This window comes from Numida meleagris, chromosome 18, assembly GCF_002078875.1.
Source record: "Numida meleagris isolate 19003 breed g44 Domestic line chromosome 18, NumMel1.0, whole genome shotgun sequence".
Taxonomy (NCBI): domain Eukaryota; kingdom Metazoa; phylum Chordata; class Aves; order Galliformes; family Numididae; genus Numida; species Numida meleagris.
In genome coordinates, this window is record NC_034426.1 from 9,519,789 (window position 1) to 9,539,015 (window position 19,227).

The 19,227-nt window shown below is 41.2% G+C and overlaps 3 protein-coding genes across 9 annotated transcripts in view; 2 read left to right on the top strand and 1 right to left on the bottom strand.

Moving 5' to 3' along the window:
* The window catches only part of TMEM97 (transmembrane protein 97), a 2,908-nt gene extending 647 nt beyond the window's left edge, over positions 1-2,261 (top strand). The window contains exons 2-3 of the mRNA XM_021415920.1: positions 504-648; positions 1,160-2,261. Coding sequence (XP_021271595.1) covers positions 504-648; positions 1,160-1,410 — 396 coding nt within the window. The 3' untranslated portion in view covers positions 1,411-2,261. The remainder of the gene's footprint in view (positions 1-503; positions 649-1,159) is intronic.
* On the bottom strand, positions 2,883-5,042 carry IFT20 (intraflagellar transport 20). Its single transcript, XM_021415922.1, has 4 exons — positions 4,820-5,042; positions 4,552-4,637; positions 3,650-3,753; positions 2,883-3,309 (listed from the first exon to the last, which is right to left on the bottom strand). The coding sequence occupies exons 1-4, from the start codon at positions 4,944-4,946 to the stop codon at positions 3,228-3,230; spliced, it is 399 nt and encodes a 132-aa protein (XP_021271597.1). The 5' UTR covers positions 4,947-5,042; the 3' UTR covers positions 2,883-3,227.
* TNFAIP1 (TNF alpha induced protein 1) lies at positions 5,009-18,665 on the top strand. 7 transcript variants are annotated; one of them, XM_021415914.1, is made up of 7 exons: positions 5,009-5,145; positions 6,889-7,264; positions 8,570-8,739; positions 10,400-10,489; positions 10,583-10,635; positions 13,026-13,221; positions 13,819-18,665. In XM_021415914.1, exons 2-7 carry the CDS (start codon positions 7,048-7,050, stop codon positions 14,035-14,037), a joined length of 945 nt encoding a protein of 314 aa, XP_021271589.1. In that variant the 5' UTR covers positions 5,009-5,145; positions 6,889-7,047; the 3' UTR covers positions 14,038-18,665. The 7 variants fall into 7 exon arrangements, with proteins under 7 accessions (XP_021271589.1, XP_021271594.1, XP_021271593.1 ...); XM_021415919.1 differs by having other exon boundaries at positions 5,024-5,145; positions 6,968-7,264; XM_021415918.1 differs by having other exon boundaries at positions 5,061-5,145; positions 6,924-7,264.

A 19,227-nucleotide genomic window follows, 5' to 3' on the forward strand; every position in this document is an offset into this window, starting at 1 on the left:
GGGCAGAGCGGAGCCACGCGTGCCGGGCCGCAGCCGCGCCTCTCTCTGCACATCTCCGGTTCGCCGCGTTCTGAATGAAATTCTAGAGGGCAGTTAGCATAACGAAGCCAATTAAAGGAGCAGATGAACAGAAGGCCATCGGTTCAGCTCTGGCCGTCAGGCTGAGATCTGCAACTTGGTACTGGGCTTTACATCTAATGAGTACCTTTTCTGCAAAACTGTTCCATTAGGGAAGCCATTTTTAATTAATAGTTAACTAGCAAATCTCAACACGTATCTCTGTCCAAAGTCCAACTTAAAGCCGTGCTGGAATTTACGTTTCTGTCATGGAAACTCATTGCAACTCACTAAGCTAAAATCCTCCCGTCGAACTATTGAAGAATTGGTGGAGTTCTTCCCACTGCAATAATGGCTCCATCCAAACAGCGCAGGAGGGTCACGGTTTCCCCTGTTTGCAGGTGGTGCTCGGTGTATTAATCTGCAGTTTTGTTCTTTCTCTGCAGCTGACAGAGCTGCTGCAGTGGTATGCCACCAGCTTCCGGGACCCCCTGATGCTCCACCCCCCGGAGTGGTTCAAGGCGTTCATATATTGCGAAGCCTTCTTGCAGCTGCCGTTCTTTCCCGTCGCAGCGTATGCCTTCTTGAAAGGTTGGTATGAACATGAGAGAACATGTCCCATGCAGCATTTCTGCAGAACGCGTTCTGCGCGGAGGTGGTTTATTTGTCGGTCTTAAGCAATGAAGGGACATACCATGCGGAGTGCTATTTTCATGGCAAGTTTCACCTGGGAACGCAGCGTAGAATAAATCCCGTTGGAAATTAAAATGGTGACTTACAGACCCTCTTCAACTGCGGGTCCCGTATGTGTAACCAGCATCAGCGACTGACATCTGGTAAGCTACCAGCATCAGTAAAGCTCTGGGTTAAGCGGTGCACTTATTTTATCCCTTTGTAACTTTAATGATTGCACCATCATTCCAAATTTCTACAAAGTTGGATTATTTCCTTGGGTTGCCATTAGTACTTAATTTCTGTTACCTGTGACAGCCTAATGCTCATGCTGTGATAAACGCACAGTTGATGTTGTTAATTTACAAGTGACTGAATTCTGTTCGATTCCAAATGTCTTGAGTATTGTTTCCTTGCTGCTTCTACCCAGGTGGCTGCAAGTGGATAAGGATTCCTGCAATTATATACTCCACCCATGTAGCTACGACGTTGTTTCCTATCCTGGCTCACATCCTGTTCCATGATTTCTCAATGTCAGAGCACCTGGGTCCTCAGACGCTGCGTGAGCGCCTCGTTCTGTTATCTATCTATGCACCATACTTGCTGATACCACTTCTGATTCTTTTTACCATGCTGTACAGCCCCCAGTACAAACAGGTGGAGAAAAGGAAAAGGAAGTAGTCTGCTGTAAAAAGTGTAAGCACAACTTTCCTCTTTGTTTTGATCCAGACCCCAGTCCTCTGGGACAAACACTAAGTGATGATGTTGGCTGCAACACCTATTACCAGAGCATCAGATTCCTGCAAGGAAAGTTTGAATTGGCTTGAGTTCACAGCTCTTCCATCAGAAATAGGTTTGGTAGAAGCCTGAATTGGCAGTTCCAGGTGGTACCTGGGCATTTGTAGCTTAAGGGACCCAGCAGCTCCCTTCCCACCGCCGATTTTGTGTGGTACTTTTGTATTAGGAAAATGAACTTCCAACCATTAAATGCGTAACTGTATGATGGAGGCTGGAAACTGCAGCCCATGCTTTTCCTTCGACTTCCCTTTTTCCAAGATTACTTCAGGATGAAATTTGTCTTCCAACAACTTATTTTGAAAAATCCTTAACTGATTACATGCACATTTGCAAAGCTAATTCTTTTTCTCTGCTACTTTTGAAGCATTTCAGATCATGTAACAATCCTTACCTTCCTCATCCTTTTATCTAAAATCTCACCTTACTTTCCTCTGCTCCAGTTTTGATTACTTGCAAATGCCTGGTCAGTGATGAATGTGCCAAAATCTGGATTTCTGAATGCTTTATTTTATTTGGCAATTCCTCCTAGATTTTTTCAAGTACTTCAGTAGCTGTAAGCAAGAATTTGTAAACTTCTCTCTTGTATGGAAATAAATAACTAACTGCATCCAAATTGCATTTCATTTCTGAAGGGAGTAACTAAGAGGAACATAATCTGACTATGAGAGCTTAGATAAAAAAAATACTTGCATTATACTTTGAAGTCATAGAAAATAAAACCAACTACTTGTAGACTTTTTTTCCTCCGATCTGTAAGAATAAAACATGAAGACTTGTGTAAAATTATAGGCCACTCAGCAGGCTTTTTCAGTCACTGCCTTATTATTTCAGGACTTCACTGGTGTATAATTTAACCTTCCACAGGCTTTGAAAAGGCTAACATTTTCATATTTGGTTGCCTAAAGACAGACATGAAATGCATTTGTTGCCACTTCAACATGAGGCTTGATTTTAAATCACAGGCATTAGGTTTTTAAATGTCACGTTCATATTTATGGTTTTTATATGCTCCTGGTGCTGCTACATGCTTAGAATTGTTTGTCTCATCAGTTTGAAGTTCTATGGTTAAAATGCCAATGAAAGTATTCTACTGTGATATTACTTCAAGCACAGATTAATCTTCTTAATTCAGTTTTCTTCTTTTTGTGTGTAACTGACCAATTCTGTTTATCGTAACAAGTTAAAAAAAAAATAACAGGTAAGAGTTACTACTGCTTCTCTCAGTTGCGTGTTGTGTTGTTAGAAACGTGAAAATTGGTATATTTGGGAAATCCTTCACAATGACCATCCGGGGAGTCACAAACTTAAAAGCTCCCAAATAACACAGCGGAAGAAAATAATTCTGGGATATCCAAGAAGGTGAAAAACAATAGTTTATTTTCTGATTTCTTCGAAAGAGCTGTACATTTCAAAAAGTGAGAGACATTAACATAGGAACAGTAGTATTAATTCAACTACAATTTGAATTTGAACTACTGACTGTAAAAACTTTTATAAAAATCAAAGGACAGAACAGTCTTACATCTGTTAAAGCCCTCCTTATTGCCACTTTTAGTGTAATTCACACTGCATTAAAAGTCACTTTTATTTGCACAATCCATCTATATTCATTCGTACACAGTGAAAAAATTGCATATTTCTGAAATTCTCAAGATTCTGGAATGCTCATTTTTCCAAGTCAGTCTTTATCTTAAAGCCTTCTATTTCTGAAAAATGAATTGGTCAATGAATTCGTTCTGGTCCGCTTCAATTTTACACAGAGTCTCATATTCTATTCGGTATCTGAAAGACAAAGAAAATAGATTACCAGCTGATGATTTAGTACAGTGCTCACTGGTCTGAGGAGAAGGAAGCTTAGGCTATGTGTGTGTCCTTTTTAAAGCAATGGTTATGTGAATTAGACTTTGCAGTTCTAAAGTGCCTTTAAAAGTCAGCTACCTGGCATCTGTTACAGTTTTATTAATCTCCGCAACTGCATGATCTCACTTCACCTCTATTCAGTTAGCCACAAAGTTATTAGAAATGAACCTACTCAGTAAGTGGCTGTTTCTCTCGTATGCTACGCTGCTTCCTTTTCCAACTATTAAATCAGTGCCCAAAAAGTATTTAATAGAAAGCTCACCTTTCCAGTTGCATCTTTTTCTCAGCTATTAAAGCCTGAAGTTGCTGTTCCTGTGCTTCTCTTTGCTTTGCTATAGACTTCAGCAAATTTCGTGCACCAATGGCCTGTCAAAACAGACGTTTGGTGATGGAGCTGTACAGGGATTTTAATGCCTTTCTCTACCAGCAGGTCGAGATTAAAGCATTTCAGCCATGCTAACAGCAAAAGGGGGTATTGTACTGCTGAACAGGTAGTGGAGCAGGCAGTCCCTGTAGAGGCTGGGCAGGTTAATGCATTTGAGTCTTCCTTCCAACCTGAGATATTCCTAACAGCCTGAAACAAAAGTCACCAGCTTCTCTGGAAATGCAGCCTAACCGCTGGTGACTGGCTACCAACGGACAGGCTCCAGAATTTCTCCCACAGAACAAATAAGGAAAAAGTAATCGCCTACAACTGTGCTGAAAATTCATTTCTAATTCCATAACAAAGTGAGAAAAAAAAAGAACACTTGGTGACAAGTAGAAGTACATGTTTCGGAGGTAGTTACAGAGATTTTTATTGCTTAGATCTTTAGATAGCCCCCTCCTCCTCACAGAGTCTGTCATGCCTCCTGAGAACTATGTCTTGCTAGGAGAAGGTGTGACTGGAGAGGCATTTTCTCTCCACGAGCAAGTACATTGACAGATAAGCGATAGCAGCAGCGTTGTTAAATGCAGGAGTTGTATGGCACTGAGTATGCTCCAAGTATTCCAGCTGTTAATATCAGCTATGCGGAGCCCTCGTGCTCCCACACTGCACGCAGATGGGGCCGCGGGAATGCCCCTAAGACGCTGACAGCGGCCGCCGCGCCGTGACAAAACGGGAGGGGTGTTTTTTTACAGAGCGCGGAGCGGCAGACAGGACAGCCCGTAACGGCACGGTACCTTCATCTTCTCGCTCTCAGCAGCTTTGGCCAGCTGGTCAACGAGCTCGATTAAGCTACCCACTGTTTTTTGAAATTCTACTATTTCTGAAAAGAAAAACAGTCACGTAATACCCAAAACAACTCCACGGGAAACAAACGCTCCCACAACGACAGCGAGGCGCGGCACTACCCCGGGCCGCGCAGTGCGCAGGCGCGTTCGCTGCTCTCAGCACCAGGCGGAGGGAAGCGGAGCGCCCCCCGACCCGGCCCCGCCGCGCAGCACTCACTGTCTACGAAGGCCTTGCACTCCTCGCGGAGCTGCGCCGTTTGCTGGGCCACGTCGGGATCGAGGACGCGCAGCTTATTCAGCTCGTCGAAGTGCAGCCCCGCCGCGCCCAGCGCCGCCTGCGCCATCGCCCGGCGGGACGGGACAGGACCTACGGCCCCTCACGGCTGCCACAGCGGCCCAGAGAAAGCACTTCCGGCCTGCGGCGGGCGGGAAGAAGCACTTCCGGGGCGCGGCGGACGGGAGGAAGCACTTCCGGCCGCGGCGGTGCGCGCAGGAAGTGAGGTGCTGCCGCGGGCCGCAGTGGAGCTGGGGCGGCCGCAGGCGGTGAGCGAGCGCTGCGCTCGGGCGCCGTTCTGAGAGGTGGCCGTTCGCGGGCGGGGTTGCGGACGCCGAACTCGCCGTCGCGTTTGGGCCCAGGGCACGGCTGAGGCCTGGGACACGCGCCTCCCAACGGCCCCGCACCGCCGTGCCCGGCGCTACCCGCGGACAGGGCCGGAGCGCCCCGCACAGCCGGTACGGGGCCGCTGAAGGGCCGGTACGGGGCCGAGCTCATGCCGAGCGCGTGCCTGGGCACTAGCGGTTCTGCTCGGGGCGGAGTGCTCGTTTTCTTGTGGTTGCTTTCTCTCTTTTGTGCGTCTTTTTTCCTTTGTTTCTCCTTTGCTTTTTTTCTTCGCTTGAGCTGTTAGGTCCGCTCCTTTTTATGGCAGCGCTGAGCAGGGACCGCTTCCTGAGCGGCTGTGCCATTGTAGTGCAGCCCTCCGGCCTCCCGCCGCAGGAAGGAAGGGACGGCAAACATTTTCTTCTGCGTTAATGGGGCTGATTAAAGGTTCCGTCGCTGTTTACAGCAGAAGCCTCCTACGTGATCGGCTATCAGCGATCCTAGTGATGGTTTTGTCTCCTGCTTGGATGGGCTGTGTATTGGGTTATGCGCAAATTTGGCTTTTTTTTTTTCTTTTTTTTGCTTTGTCCTTTTTGGTCAGAAACGTAACAGCGTGCCAGAAGCAAGGCAACCAGCAGAAACCTTCACTCTAATGCACGTGTTCTGAGAGATTGCTGTTGAGATTGGAAAGCTGTCTCGTAACGGACTCTGGCTGTATTTAAAAACATGCTTTTATTTAGAGGAAGGGTTCTTGTGGTCTAAAGCAAGACAGGACATTGAGGACAAACCTGCAGACCTGAGTCGTGTTTCTGTTTTCACCAGAGGTCTTACGTGTAGGACAGTGTGCTGCTGCTTCTGCTTCTGGTTTATGTGTAAGAGATTATAGAACACCCATAGTTAATAAGAAGTAACTTTGTTACTGGCAACGTATTAGGTGGATTTCTCCGTAACCCTTAGCTGCTTTACTTGAGTAATTAACTTCTAACAGAACACAACCGGAATAAGCAATTTTTAGTTGCTGTTGCTTGGTTACTGGGGGGGGAATTACTCTTCTGGCCAATATCATGCTGGCTTTTTAACTGAGACAAGTATTCCAAAGACTGGACGTTTTTTTAAGCTTACCCATTCTCAGACAATAATAAAGAACTATATTACATTGACTGTTGATTTTTCTAGGAGTAAGGGGGGGAAAAAATGAATAAAAGGAGTTTCCAGGAAATAGAATGTTTCCAGCACTTCAGTATCAAGTCATTTGAAGAAGAGGCGGTAGCTGCTATAAGTGTATCCAGTTAAAATATTTTTTATATAATCCCCAGATGAAGGTATTGCCAAAAGCTCTTCCCTTTGTTTCTGTGCTGCAGGCAAAAAAGTTACATTCTCTCAGGAAGTTGAAAGGGAGCTGAATTCCATCTAGCTCTTAACCTTGGGCTGCAGTGTTGTATGTTGATTATAGTGTTGGCTGAAGACTGAATAGCAGAAAGTCCAGAAGAGTTTAGCTTGCCTCACTAACAGTAATACAATTGTAATTTGAGTGTGTGATGCTGATCAGCTTCTGTATTGCTGTGTAAGTCTGAAAATACACCTACGTTTTGTTTTGTCAGAACGTGTGTCGATGTGTCCTTAGGAATATACTGAATTTGTCTCTTAATTGTGGGCTTCATGGCTTTGTTTCTCTGTGGAAATTCTAGGCGTCTGTGTTGATCTTAAACGTTTCCATTTCAAGAGTCTGGTGGCCATGACAGTTTTTGCCTTCCCGTCTTCGCCTAGTGACTCGTGACTCGTCGCCAATCACGGCGGAATCCATCAAGCCCACGCTCTGCAGGGTTGTCATCTACCTACAGAAGGAGATGTCGGGGGACACGTGTCTAACCACCACCCTTTGTCCAGCTGCAGGACCCAAGCCTAAAACTTGCAGCTTCAAAGTTGGCAGCCTTGGTAACAAGTATGTGCGACTAAACGTTGGGGGCTCCTTGTATTACACTACAGTGCAAGTCCTCACCAGGCATGACACAATGTTGAAGGCAATGTTCAGCGGTAGAATGGAAGTTCTCACAGATAAGGAAGGTAAGTGAATGTTTTTTGTTGTTGAGAATTTTGTAAAACAACTTTTTTTGTTGTTTTTAATATATATTAAGGCTGTGCTCAGTGAAAGGCATGAAGAAAGCTGTATTCCAAAAATAACCTGGAACTCTAGGCTGCCAAGTCCCATTGGCTCTACCAGTCCTCTGTGCTTTATATAAATGTGTACTTTTGTTACTAAAATTAATGAGCGGAAGGACTGGTTCTCTTTCCTGCAATCACAGTTGGTATGCAGATTGTTGATGTTTTTATGAAGACTGAACAGACAGCACGTGGGTTGTCATATCTGGGGTGTTATGTAGTGGCATTAATCAAAATGTCTTTAGGGAGAGGAGATACGGTTTTCAGCTCTAAAACTCAGCACAGCCTTGCTTGCTGTGTTGAAGATTCTCAAGTAGGCTGTACCTTGTTGAGTGTCACGTATGACTAAATCTGTTTGGTCCAGCAGTTCCGTTTAAGAGGCTCTACCGGAATGGAAGACAAGATTTGTCTTCAGGCAGCTTTAGCTGGAGAATCTGGCAGTGGTTTAACCCTCTTTCCTGTGTTACCTTATGTACCTAGGTCCTAAAATAAAACAACTTTTTTTTGTCTGCCTTCCACTTTATGGACAATGATTGGGCGCTTTATTAAGCCCTCTGTCTGTGTGTGTCCTTTGCTATTGTTTGCCGGCAAGTCAGACATCCTGTTTCCTAGTGAATGTGATTGCAGGGAAGTTTTAGAATTGCAAAAGCTGTCTACTGCTGTTTCCTGTGCTGTGTCCCCTCCTCTACTCCTTCCTGATCCATCCTTGTCCTGTTCCTTCCTCCTGTTTGGAGACTGGAACAGCAGTTTTCCCTCACTGGGTCAGTCAATTAAACAGATGTAAACTGGTGACTTCCTGAAGTAATTAGAAAGGCTTATTTCTTTAATTGGAACATAATACAGAAAGGATGAAGCACAGAAAATAACTTTAGTACAGTGGCTGATCAATAGATACAGTGCAGTCAGGTTCCTGCTGCAGTTTTTTAAATGTCTAGTGAGGCTTAAGGCTTTTCTTCTGGGGTGCTGGAAAGTAGTGAGAATATAGACGAGGTACCAAGGGAGTGGTTCCACTGCTAGTTTCTGTTCTGTAACAAATACCAATTCATTGAAAGTCAGTAAAGACTTCCCCTGAATGGAATCAGAAGAATGTTGTGTAGTTTCAGGAAATGGTTGGCTTTTTGAACCTCCCTGAGGTGATTTGGTTTTTTTGGTTTTTTTTTTGCCTACTAGTGTTGAGGTCATTGAAATGTTGTGATGGTTATTTTTCAGGCTGGATCCTTATAGACCGTTGTGGGAAGCACTTTGGAACCATTTTAAACTATCTCCGAGATGACACAATTGCACTTCCAAAACACAGACAGGAGATCAAAGAGTTGATGGCAGAAGCCAAGTATTATCTCATTCAGGGCTTAGTTGATATGTGCCAAGCAGCTCTGCAGGTAAGAAATGGAAGTAGCCAAAGTAACATAGCAAAAATTAGACAGCAGTTAAGTAAGATCTTATACAATGCATTTATCAAACCCGTGGTTTTCCTTGTTCTTTATGCACACCTAAGATTCTGCAGCGCTTTGGATAGGGACAAAATTTGCTTTATGATCTCCCTGGAAATGTTTTCAGACCTACGTGCTGTCTCAGCACAGCCTTCCAGACTTCTTACGCCTGAGATCTGAAAGCATTTAGTGCAATTAGTTAGGTGTTTTTTTTAATCAAGGTTATTTTTTTGTAAGAAGAGATGGATCATTTCCGGATCAGATTAAATGAATCCAGAATGTGTGAAAGATGTAGGTCCAAGTTCCTAGCATTTCAGAGACATCCATTATGATGGTGGGTGGCTTTGTGCTTCCATTCACTTGACGGGCTGCCCCCACAGAATGGGAATAATAGCACTTCTCTACCTCGCTGGGATGCGAGAAGGATGAATAAAGTAGAATACATATTTGTCATATAAACAGAGGGACTGCTTATCTTCTGTTTCTCTATATGTGTTCATCTTGTGTGAAAAGAAGCAAACCCCAGAAATTAAAAGAAAACTGACTGAATAAATTTGGTTATTTTGAGCGTATAATTAAAAGATCTTACGGCATTTGTCTAAAATTCCTGCAAGTCTTGTCACTCTCAATTAGATAATGTTTATAAGCAGAACTGGCTAAAGTCTTTGAAAATGTAATAACTTTTTTTTTTAAGTTTGAATTTTAGTGGAGAAAAAGACTGATATGGCAAGCACTAATTACTTTAAGGACTTTCAGTCATTTCATTACTATACATTGCAAATATGTAAATCTGAGTTAGCATTATTTATTTCACCCAGATCCTATGAGTTCAAGTTCAGCTGATTTAAATCAGCTTGTTTTGTAAGCTTTTTAATAAGGCTAGCCCAGATATTTTATATATTATTAATAATATTTCTTGTAGGAGAAAACTAAGTATTTAACCACACACTAGGTTCAATATGCTTCTTATATTCACTGAAAAAAACCACAAAGGTACACTGACAGTTTTCCTTCTGGTTTGGAATTCAAAACATTTCTTCTAAAAACAAAATGTTCCAAGGCTTTCCTATTAGCTATTGAGCTCTCCTTAATTTGCTACACGAGGAATCTGGATTCACAGACTGTACCACATGCTCTTGATTGTTGCTTTTGTATCGCAAGGGGCTGCAGTCCATTTTGGTGACATACTGTTCTTGCCAAATGTTCAGTTCATGATGACTGATATTCCTATATACTGCAGTCTTTTGATTTGATTAAAACTCATAGTATCCATTTCTTCAAAAAAGGACAGAATAATAAACCCACTTAAACGAGATATGTCTTGAGCTCAGAGTCTTTGCTGTAGCTAAGAAGGACATTCACCTGCATCCCAGTATTTCAATTATCACTGCCTTCTGGGAATAAGAAATCTCTCCGCTGTATTTCTGGGTTGCAGATCAAGGTAATGTTCTGTGGTTACTATAGCAACAGAGAGCTTTTTTTTTCCTTTGCATCACAGGGTTTGGGAACATGGCTGGAGGGTTTGGAAGAGCGAGCACCAGCAGATGTTAGTTCTAGCATTTATGTCTCTTGAGGTTTATTTTTATTTCCTCTCCTTTTTTCAAAACAGGACAAGAAAGACTTGTATGAACCTGTCTGTAACATCCCTATTATCACATCTCCTAAAGAAGAAGAAAGACTGATAGAATCATCGATGAAAGTAACTGCTTTTCTCCATCTATTCAGTGAGAAACTGAATTTTTGCTAAAATGTATTGGAACATGAAGCTTAACTTTTTTTTTTCTCCCAATAGCCTGTTGTTAAGCTGCTGTATAATAGAAGCAACAACAAATATTCTTACACCAGGTATGTCACCAGGTATTTCCCACACCGGGAAAGTTTAATTTTAACTGTAGGGGCAGAGGAAGATGTGGTACAGCCAAACTTGTAGTTTGTTATTTGGCTTACAACAGTGCTGTTCTGTGGATTTGAGTACAGTTATTTTTGGTTGATATGAATCCAAATGAGGTTTGGAGGAAGTGACAAACTATCTGAAATGTTGTGCTGGTGGTGCGTGCCTAGAAAGATGAACGTTAATAAGGGACAACAAATACAAATGATGAGGCTATTGGCTGAAATAGAATAGAATGCAAACTATTAACAGGGTTTTAACTTTTCAATGCAAAGCTAATGCAGCCGTGATTCCTCCCTCCTCAGTTCAGCGCTCTGACAGCACTCTTTTACTCTGACCTACAGAAATTCTAGATGTTCCATCTCTTCCAGTGCCTCTAGATGAATTAATTATTTGGCTACAAAGGAAAGCATCTGTTCTGCTCAGGAACAACCCAGACAGGGCCAGTGCAAGAATTCGCTGGCTTTTCTCCTATATTAAGTAACATTATTTATTTAGTTTTATGGTTTAACTATCAGGATCCGTTTATTATGATGCTATCAGAATGGCTCTGGATTTTCCCAAACCAGTCATTGAAGCGATGTGAGTAATCCTTTATGCAGAATTCTCAGTTTCAGCCTTTTCAGTCTAACATGTAATCTTGGAAGACTTTTCTCTAGGCAAACTGACTGTCTTTCTGTCAGAGAGATGGATTCTAACAATCATGAAATTTCAGGTAGTCAGGAAATGCTACCTGTGGGAGTGCTGAAGAGCAGCCTGTTTTTCAGCAAACTGCATTTTGTATCTGCCAGTCATTCTGCACTCCTCCTGGTGTTATCCTGTAGTTTGTGGCAGTGATGCTAAAGCAAGTGCAGAATAGCATATTAGTCATCATGGCTCTGGAAATGCAAACATGCTGGCAATGAGAGCAACAGAATCCTAGATACCAGGAGGTACTGGTATCTCAGCTAGCCGTAGGATTCTAATTATTCCTTGCACATAAATCTTCATGCCTTGATGGTGTTTAAATGAGGAGTCTTTATTTAAAATTCCATGCTGGCTGCTAGCAACCAAAAGTTATCTCCTTTTATTCCTAATCAACATTATGAAAGGAGTTTTCCTAGTTACGTAGTCAGTGTGGTCATGTAACAGAAATGGATGAAGACTTCTAAATTCTTTTCACAGCTCTGCACTTGATAAAGCCTGGGATTTGTTACTGGCTGAATCCCAAATTGCTTTTATCACATGATTCTTAAGAGCTGAAGATTTTGTTGGGTTGTACATCATGCTTTTTTGATTTAGGTCTGAACAGAAGTATGCCTCAGACTAGTATTTTATGTAAAGCCTGCTTGGCTGTCCTTAACAGCAGTGTCTTGATTCACAAGTATTCGTAGCCTTCCAGGGCTACTTCCAAAAATTAAGGTGCTGCACACAGAAGTATAATTTCATTCCTCTGGGTAGGCTCTTGGCAGCATAGTGTGAACCTTGAGCTCTTGGGTCCGGTGCGTAAGGAATTTTACTGTTAAAGCTGGTAAGGTTAGCTTTGTTGTGTCAACAGTATGCTCACTATCTTCCATGTCTCTGCACATAATTTCTTAGCCACCTGTAAAATGAGATCGAAAGGCGCACAGAATACAAGCTTTAGATAGAGCAGCATTCAAGCTAATATCAGAGGAATTATGCTTTCAAGTTTTTTACAATTTTTTCAGATCGGATGTTTCTTGGTCATTATGTTATTTAAATAATATTTAAAATTTTAAGACTAATGTTCTGATGGTTCTACTTGATTTTAAAGCTACAACACAGTACTTTTTTATTCTCCAGAACATCTAGATCTTGCTTGGAAAATTAATCAAGACCCTAAACTGCTCTGCCCATCAACAAAACGTAATTTACTAAATAATGTATCCACCCTAGAAATTTGTATAAGGTATGGCTAGTCTTACATGCAGAACACCATCATTTTTAGCTAGCCTTCAAAGACACGTTGACTCTTCAGACTTTGCTGTTACTGAGCTAAACAAAACTGCAGTTAGCATATGATTTAATTGTCTTGAGCATAAGTCAAGAGATAATTGCAGATAGTTAATGTAATTATTTGGGAAATTATGCTGTTGTTATTAATTATGTAACTTAACATCTGAAGGCTGGTGTGTTTGTTCATGAAAATCAGAGCATCTTATTTGTATCTGAAGTTGGCCATTATCCTCTCTTTTCTTGGCAGCATATGGCAATGAGTCACTGCTTACTTGTATTCTGCAGTTAGATCAGTGCTTAAAACTGTGGTGGAATAGGCATAGAAATCCCGTAGAGGTAGCCAGTGCAAAAAAAAAAAGTCTTATTCTTTTTTTTTTTTTGGTTACAGTAATTCAGATGACAACTTACTGAAGAACATAGAACTGTTTGACAAACTCTCTCTCCGATTCAATGGCAGAGTTCTTTTCATTAAGGATGTTATAGGGGATGAAATCTGCTGCTGGTCTTTCTACGGACAGGGTCGGAAACTTGCTGAAGTCTGTTGTACCTCTATAGTGTATGCCACAGAGAAGAAGCAAACCAAGGTATTGGAGTTTTACCCACTTGTCTATTATAATTTGTAATATAGCAGTTGGATGATACATAGTGGAAAGATGTAGATAAACCAAATTGCTTGGGGGAAGCAATGTCATTTCTTGGGGAGATTTTGATACTGGCTGATAAATATTGACTGGAATTGATGGTCAGTGACTTCCATATTACTCGGGTGGTTCATTACTTAGAGGGCTGCAGCATTATCTGGTACTTGGTAAAAGATGACATGTACTAGGTAGAATTAGAGAAGGCTGAAAATATTAGCAGATTTGAAGAAGGAAGGGCTGCAAATGGTAATTCTGAAAGCATGGTCTTTTCAGCACTAATCTGTAAAGTTGATGGAATTTGTGTCCCAAAACCATGTAAATGCCTTTCAACTCAAATGAAGTAAGGATTTTAATTCTGTTATACCTACTTAAGTTAGCTTCATTGCAGTTACTTAGATTTACCAACTTTGTTTCTGTTGCACTGATGTCATCACTGTATGTAATCTGACTAAATGGTTGCGTCTATGTTACTTCTGGGCAGGTGTTCCAGTCAGGTTACCCTGTATAGATCAGGAAAATGACATCTGCTGTTCTTTGTAGGTTGAATTCCCTGAGGCACGTATTTATGAGGAAACTCTAAACGTCTTACTGTATGAAACACCACGCGTTCCTGATAACTCTCTGCTGGAAGCAACAAGCAGGAGCCGAAGCCAGGCCTCTCATAGTGAGGATGATGATGGCTTTGAACTTCGTGACCGAGTGCGCCGAATCCATGTGAAGAGATACAGCACCTATGATGACCGTCAGCTTGGCCACTAGCGTGTCAGTCAAGGAGAAAGGGTTTGGTTTCAAGGCTTGTATCAATATTCTTGGAGGGAGATCAGGAAGTATGGAGGGATCACGTGGACTCTGTGGACTGATTTTCATTTGGCTTCTTGTCTCCCTAGAGAAGCAAATGGGCATTTGTGCACACAAAGCAACACTAAAGGCCAAGGGCTTTGAGAACTAAGATGTTTGTTTTGCACCATGTGCTTTAAATACAGACTGGCCCCTTTTTCATGTGACATGAGAAATGGATTCCAAAACACTGTTTCTGACCATTTGTGGTTGCTCTTTTATATCTAACAATGTGCCGGGTATCTTACTTCCTGTGGGAAGTACTGCTTTTTCTGAATGAGATGGAGTGATTTTTCAAATATTTTTTCAGTTACCTATCCTTTTAGGGTTTGGTATAATGGAACTTCCAGTTCTTAAATCGAGATACTGAAGAGGGGTGGAAAGAACTCAAACATGACTATTTCTACCAAATGCTCCTGAAGGAAATGGTTAGCTATCCACTAGTCAGACGCACTGCGTGTGTGATTTCTTCCACCTGTTTTTCCCCTATGTACCTACAGTAATTTGTGTTCCAGTGTAGCTGTATTTAAAACTCATTAATTCTAAGGCATGCTCTTCTGAAAAGTTAGAAGTCAAATCATCAAAAAATCTCCCCTTGTGAAAAGTAAGGAATATCTGAAAATTTAAATATATATGGAATCACATGTCATGGGAGCTGGAAAAATAGATATGGTGAAGGAAGAAAGTTTATCAAATAAGAAAACTTCAAGAATAGATTGTGGCAGGGTTGGCATTGTTCAGGGCTTTGATGGTGTGATCCTGGTTATGTAAACAATGGCAGCCTGTGAAGTTATGTGATTTTTACATTAGTTTCCTCCTGTGGCCCAGAAGTGTTGTTTGATGTTAAATTTCTCAAGCAACAGGGGAAAAAAATGCAGTGGCTAGGGAAGAGCAGACTACATAGTTGTAATGCTAGATAATATTAACGTACTGAGGAGTTAAAGTTTTGTGTTCTGAATCACTTCTAGAGCATAGAAGTTGAAGAAGAGAGAAGAATCATCATAAAAACTTTGTTCTGGAATGCAGGAGGCCTTGGACAGAGGGAAGAGATGCTTTATTCTGAGTGCATGACTGGGTGCTACTTTTAGAGGACTGTTCAGAAGATTGGAGTCCCAGCTGTTTTGCACACTGGGTCTCTAGAAAAATTTGGTTTAATATGGAAAGTTGCTAATGTCTTTTTAACTGTTTGATTGTGTGTTTCAAATGTAGGTTGCAGATTTGAATTTTACCACTGTCATAAATGGTTGTTACTTGAAGGTTGCTCATTGACACCTACGGACGTGTGTCAGTGGCTCAGCGTGCTCTACCACTGCTTTTATTTCTTTATATTTTATGTGAAGGTGGAAGCCTCAGATTCCACAATGGTTAGTCTCGAACTCCTTTGACCAGTGCCAAATTTACGTAAAGTTTTAAAGCAAATTAATTCAAAAGCCAAATTAATGAAGTAAAGTCATAACTAAAATTAAGATAGATGATGGTTTGGTTGTAATTAAAAAAGGGAAAGGAACAAAACAGTGATTTCCACTCAGTTAGGCTTTTGAAAATGAAACTGTTAAGGCTTTGTAAGAAGACACTAATGGCTGCGAAATTTGGGGGCTTTATTGCCTAGCTGGGCCTCTATATGAAAGGCACTTACTTAATTCTCACATTCAGGAAGTAATGTTGCCACAGTAATGCACCTGCCTTTTTGTGAAAGGCCTCTTTAAAACTCTAGTAACTTCTTTTCTTTTTATGTTGCTTTCTTCTAGTTGTTTCTCAGCTGTTTTTTCTATTGTGCCAGGAAAAATACAGCTGCTGAGATTAGTTTTGACTAAAACTTTTGTTTTTTAATCATGATAAAGCATGATGTAGATTTTGTTTCTCTCTCTCTCAGTTGTTGATTTTTCTCCACTGATGGTATTTAAATTAAATTGTGGTGGGTGCTTTGAAGCCACCAGCAGAGACTGTAGTGATATGGTCTTTTTGCTGTACTTGATAGTTTCAGTTTATTCTCGTATGCTTTTTGGTTTTTTTCCACTGTGTAACAAGTAAGTCTGCCATTTAAAATTCCTGTGTATGGCATTTGTATTTCTTGGCAAATGATTCCTCTTTTTTTTTTCATGTTACTATCATAATGAACGTTAGCAGATTAAGTAAGTGACGCAGGTAGCTTTGCAAAACTGTTCAAAAGAAGTTATAAGCAGAGAAAAAAAAACCTTTACACATCTTTTCTCTGAGGAGGTCAGGTTTGGGGGAAAAAGTGTGAAAGAAGATGAGTGTCAGATCGGTCTGTTAGTTCAGGTATTTCAGTTGGTGGTTCAAATCTGTGCTCCCAATATTCCGTAAGAGGATTGATTCAAGTTGTGAAGTTCTTACTGTGCTGCAAGAAGCAGGAGGGGAGAAAAAAAAAAAAAAAAGCTTGTGCTTTGATTTAGCTAGTTTTCTTTTCCCTGTATCCCAAACCAACGATTAGTTTTGTCTATTTAAAAGACAGTTTTAAAACCATGGTCTTGGCATTTGTCCTGATAAGATTTTCACAGTGTGGCTGAGAGATCCTAGGTGAATAGCTGTGCTTGGATTTCACTAACAGTCCTATAGTTCCCTCCACTGGTGGACAGATCAGGAATTGGAAAACTTCAGGAAATGCACTGTTAGGTGTGTTCTGTGTTCAGGTGTTAGGTGTGTTCTGCACACCACTAAATGATAGTACTGTTAGGGATTCCCATCCTAGGTACAGCTGCTGTACTCATGTTTCTGATTAGAATCTGGAATGCCCTGGGTTGTTTCTTACCTGACTGGTTGCATAATTGGGTAATTCACATGAAAGCTCAGTAAGTCTAAATGTAGACATGGATGCTGCCATCACTTACACGCTTCATAGGTTAAACTTTTTTTTCTTGTGCAAGTTGTACAGACTACTTTAGTTTCCCTTAGGGAGAGTCCTGCTTATCTGAAATTGTTCCAATGTGGAATGTTAACTGTATGTTCTTTCCACCAAAGTCATGTCGTATTGATAGTACAATCTGACTGCTAGGCTCTGATTATTTTTTTTAACACTGCAGTTTTGATGTAACATGTGCTTTGTATTCTCAGCACAATCTTGCTTTACGTAGGTAAAGTATGTAAGTTTTGACATACCAGGTTGTAGAAATATGTTCTAGTATGTATAACGGAAAAAAAAGCAGCACTGAGAAGGTTGATGCAGCATTGAAATGCAGCATTCACTTAATTGCAGTAAGCTGACCCCTTTTAGAGCAAACAGCTGTGCTTCCTAAGAATCTTCTCTGCTAGCTTTAAGTATCACAAATTATCATCCCTACAAGGATGATACAGATTTCTAACGATATGCATTTGTGTCTGCAAATTAAGAGTAATGGCTTCCTACATAGAATATCAACATTGGATGCGTTTACTGATGTGACTGAATTTAAAGTAGCCATTAGGAGGAAGAAGCACCTCTTAGCCTCATTTGTAACCTTACTTTCTTCACTTCTGAATTTAAGTGAACTTTTGTGCATTCAAACATTGTATTAGCAGACTGAAAGAATGAACAGAAAACATTAACTGACATTTATACACAAGCAATGTAATAAAGTGTTACATGTTTCTCTAATGGGGTCCTAACATATTGAAAATCAACCTCAGCTTTTCAGCAGAGAAGGAGCCTTGGTGCCTTGAGTGAATGTCTTATGTTAAACAGTTCTTCAGTATTGGTGTTAATTAGGCAAGAATGTCAAAAGAGAGCTCTGCAGGGTAGCAGCCTCCAACTGCTTGATAAATGCCAAGGCAAAACTAAATGCTTAACCTTCACTTTGACATTTAGTTTTTGGAACAGAAGACATTTATCCTATTGTAACATTCCAGTGACTTCATATCTCTTGCAATTTTTGGTTTAAAAATTAAAAGAAAAAAAAACCTGACCCAAGCTTGGAGGGCATTGGAGAGACCGATAGTACGGTGTTTCTGAAAAGCTGCCTTCAGCCTGAAGTGGGCAGTGCTTTTATTTTTATATTTTAAATTTTCAGACAGAATTCACTCTTAGAAATCCTGGTGAAATATAATTTAGACTATAACCTGTGACAATCCTTGATGTTGAATCTTTATGGCCAGATTTTGCATCATGTGTTCTGTTAGGACAACTGAGGTTCTATTAAGAGATGAGGGAACCTGACCTCCATTTCCAGCTTTGCCCGTAACTTGGTGTCATACAGCAAGTCAGTTCTTCTGTACGTGAATTTTTCCTCATCTGTAATAAAATGGGGGTAAGACCCTCCCCTACCTCAGAGGGATGTTGAAACTTTTTTTTTTTGTTTCATAACAATAGAGCACTTTGGATTTCCATATTTTGTATCTGGAGAATAGTAAATGTGATTGCTGTTTAAACTGACGTTCTGCCATCAGGCTGTTTTCTTTTAACATTAGGCTTAATTTTGTTTTTGTCTAATTTTAAAGGTCAGTCTTATGAATAAAATAATTAATGCAGTTAACCATACTAACTATTGAATAAGGTGTTTTCTCTGTTATCAGCAAGGTAAATGGAAAGCCAGTTTTTAATAAAGCATTATATTTAACATTGCCCTTGATTTTTCTCCAGCATCCGAATTTTCTGTCACGTGGGTCTCCGCGCTGTTGTTCTGTGTTGTAGTTGTGATCCTCACCAAGTGGTTAGGATTCCCGAGACGCAGAAATAGCAGCCCTGGCTCTGGCTGTTGTGCTGTATGGATGTGTCGCTGCCTTTCACCCAAGCCCTGCAGGTTGTTGTTTTGTAGGAGGCATCAGTGTGCTGAGAGGTGCGCTGCAGGCAGCTGGTTCTTGCTCTGGGATTTTCCTTTAATTGTAGCAACGTTATTTTTCATGTTCATGAAAATAATTTCCTAAAAAGAATCACAGAGCATACTGATCTGGCATTAAGGCCACACACAACTTGCACTACCACAGCAGTAACGCAGCTCCTGTTTTGGAGGTCCTGAACTATTCCTGGCAGGAATGGCAGAGGAGATAGCGCTGGGGCAGATGGCAGCTGATGTCTGTCCTGCTTGGCTGCTTTCTTACCTGAGCCAAGGTTTGTGGTTAATGTAGTGACACAGTCGTTGCTCCTTCTGCCCCCAGCCATCGGGGCTAGACTCACTGCTT

Excerpts from the sequence above, each read along its gene's own strand:
- IFT20 (XM_021415922.1), bottom strand. The coding sequence starts at position 4,946 with ATGGCGCAGGCGGCGCTGGGCGCGGCGGGGCTGCACTTCGACGAGCTG. Across the intron at positions 4,638-4,819 it reads GTGCAAGGCCTTCGTAGACA|AAATAGTAGAATTTCAAAAA; the intron begins GTGAGTGCTGCG and ends TTTTCTTTTCAG. Across the intron at positions 3,754-4,551 it reads CTGAGAGCGAGAAGATGAAG|GCCATTGGTGCACGAAATTT; the intron begins GTACCGTGCCGT and ends CTGTTTTGACAG.
- TNFAIP1 (XM_021415914.1), top strand. The coding sequence starts at position 7,048 with ATGTCGGGGGACACGTGTCTAACCACCACCCTTTGTCCAGCTGCAGGA. Across the intron at positions 10,636-13,025 it reads AACAAATATTCTTACACCAG|TAATTCAGATGACAACTTAC; the intron begins GTATGTCACCAG and ends TTTTGGTTACAG. Across the intron at positions 13,222-13,818 it reads CAGAGAAGAAGCAAACCAAG|GTTGAATTCCCTGAGGCACG; the intron begins GTATTGGAGTTT and ends TGTTCTTTGTAG.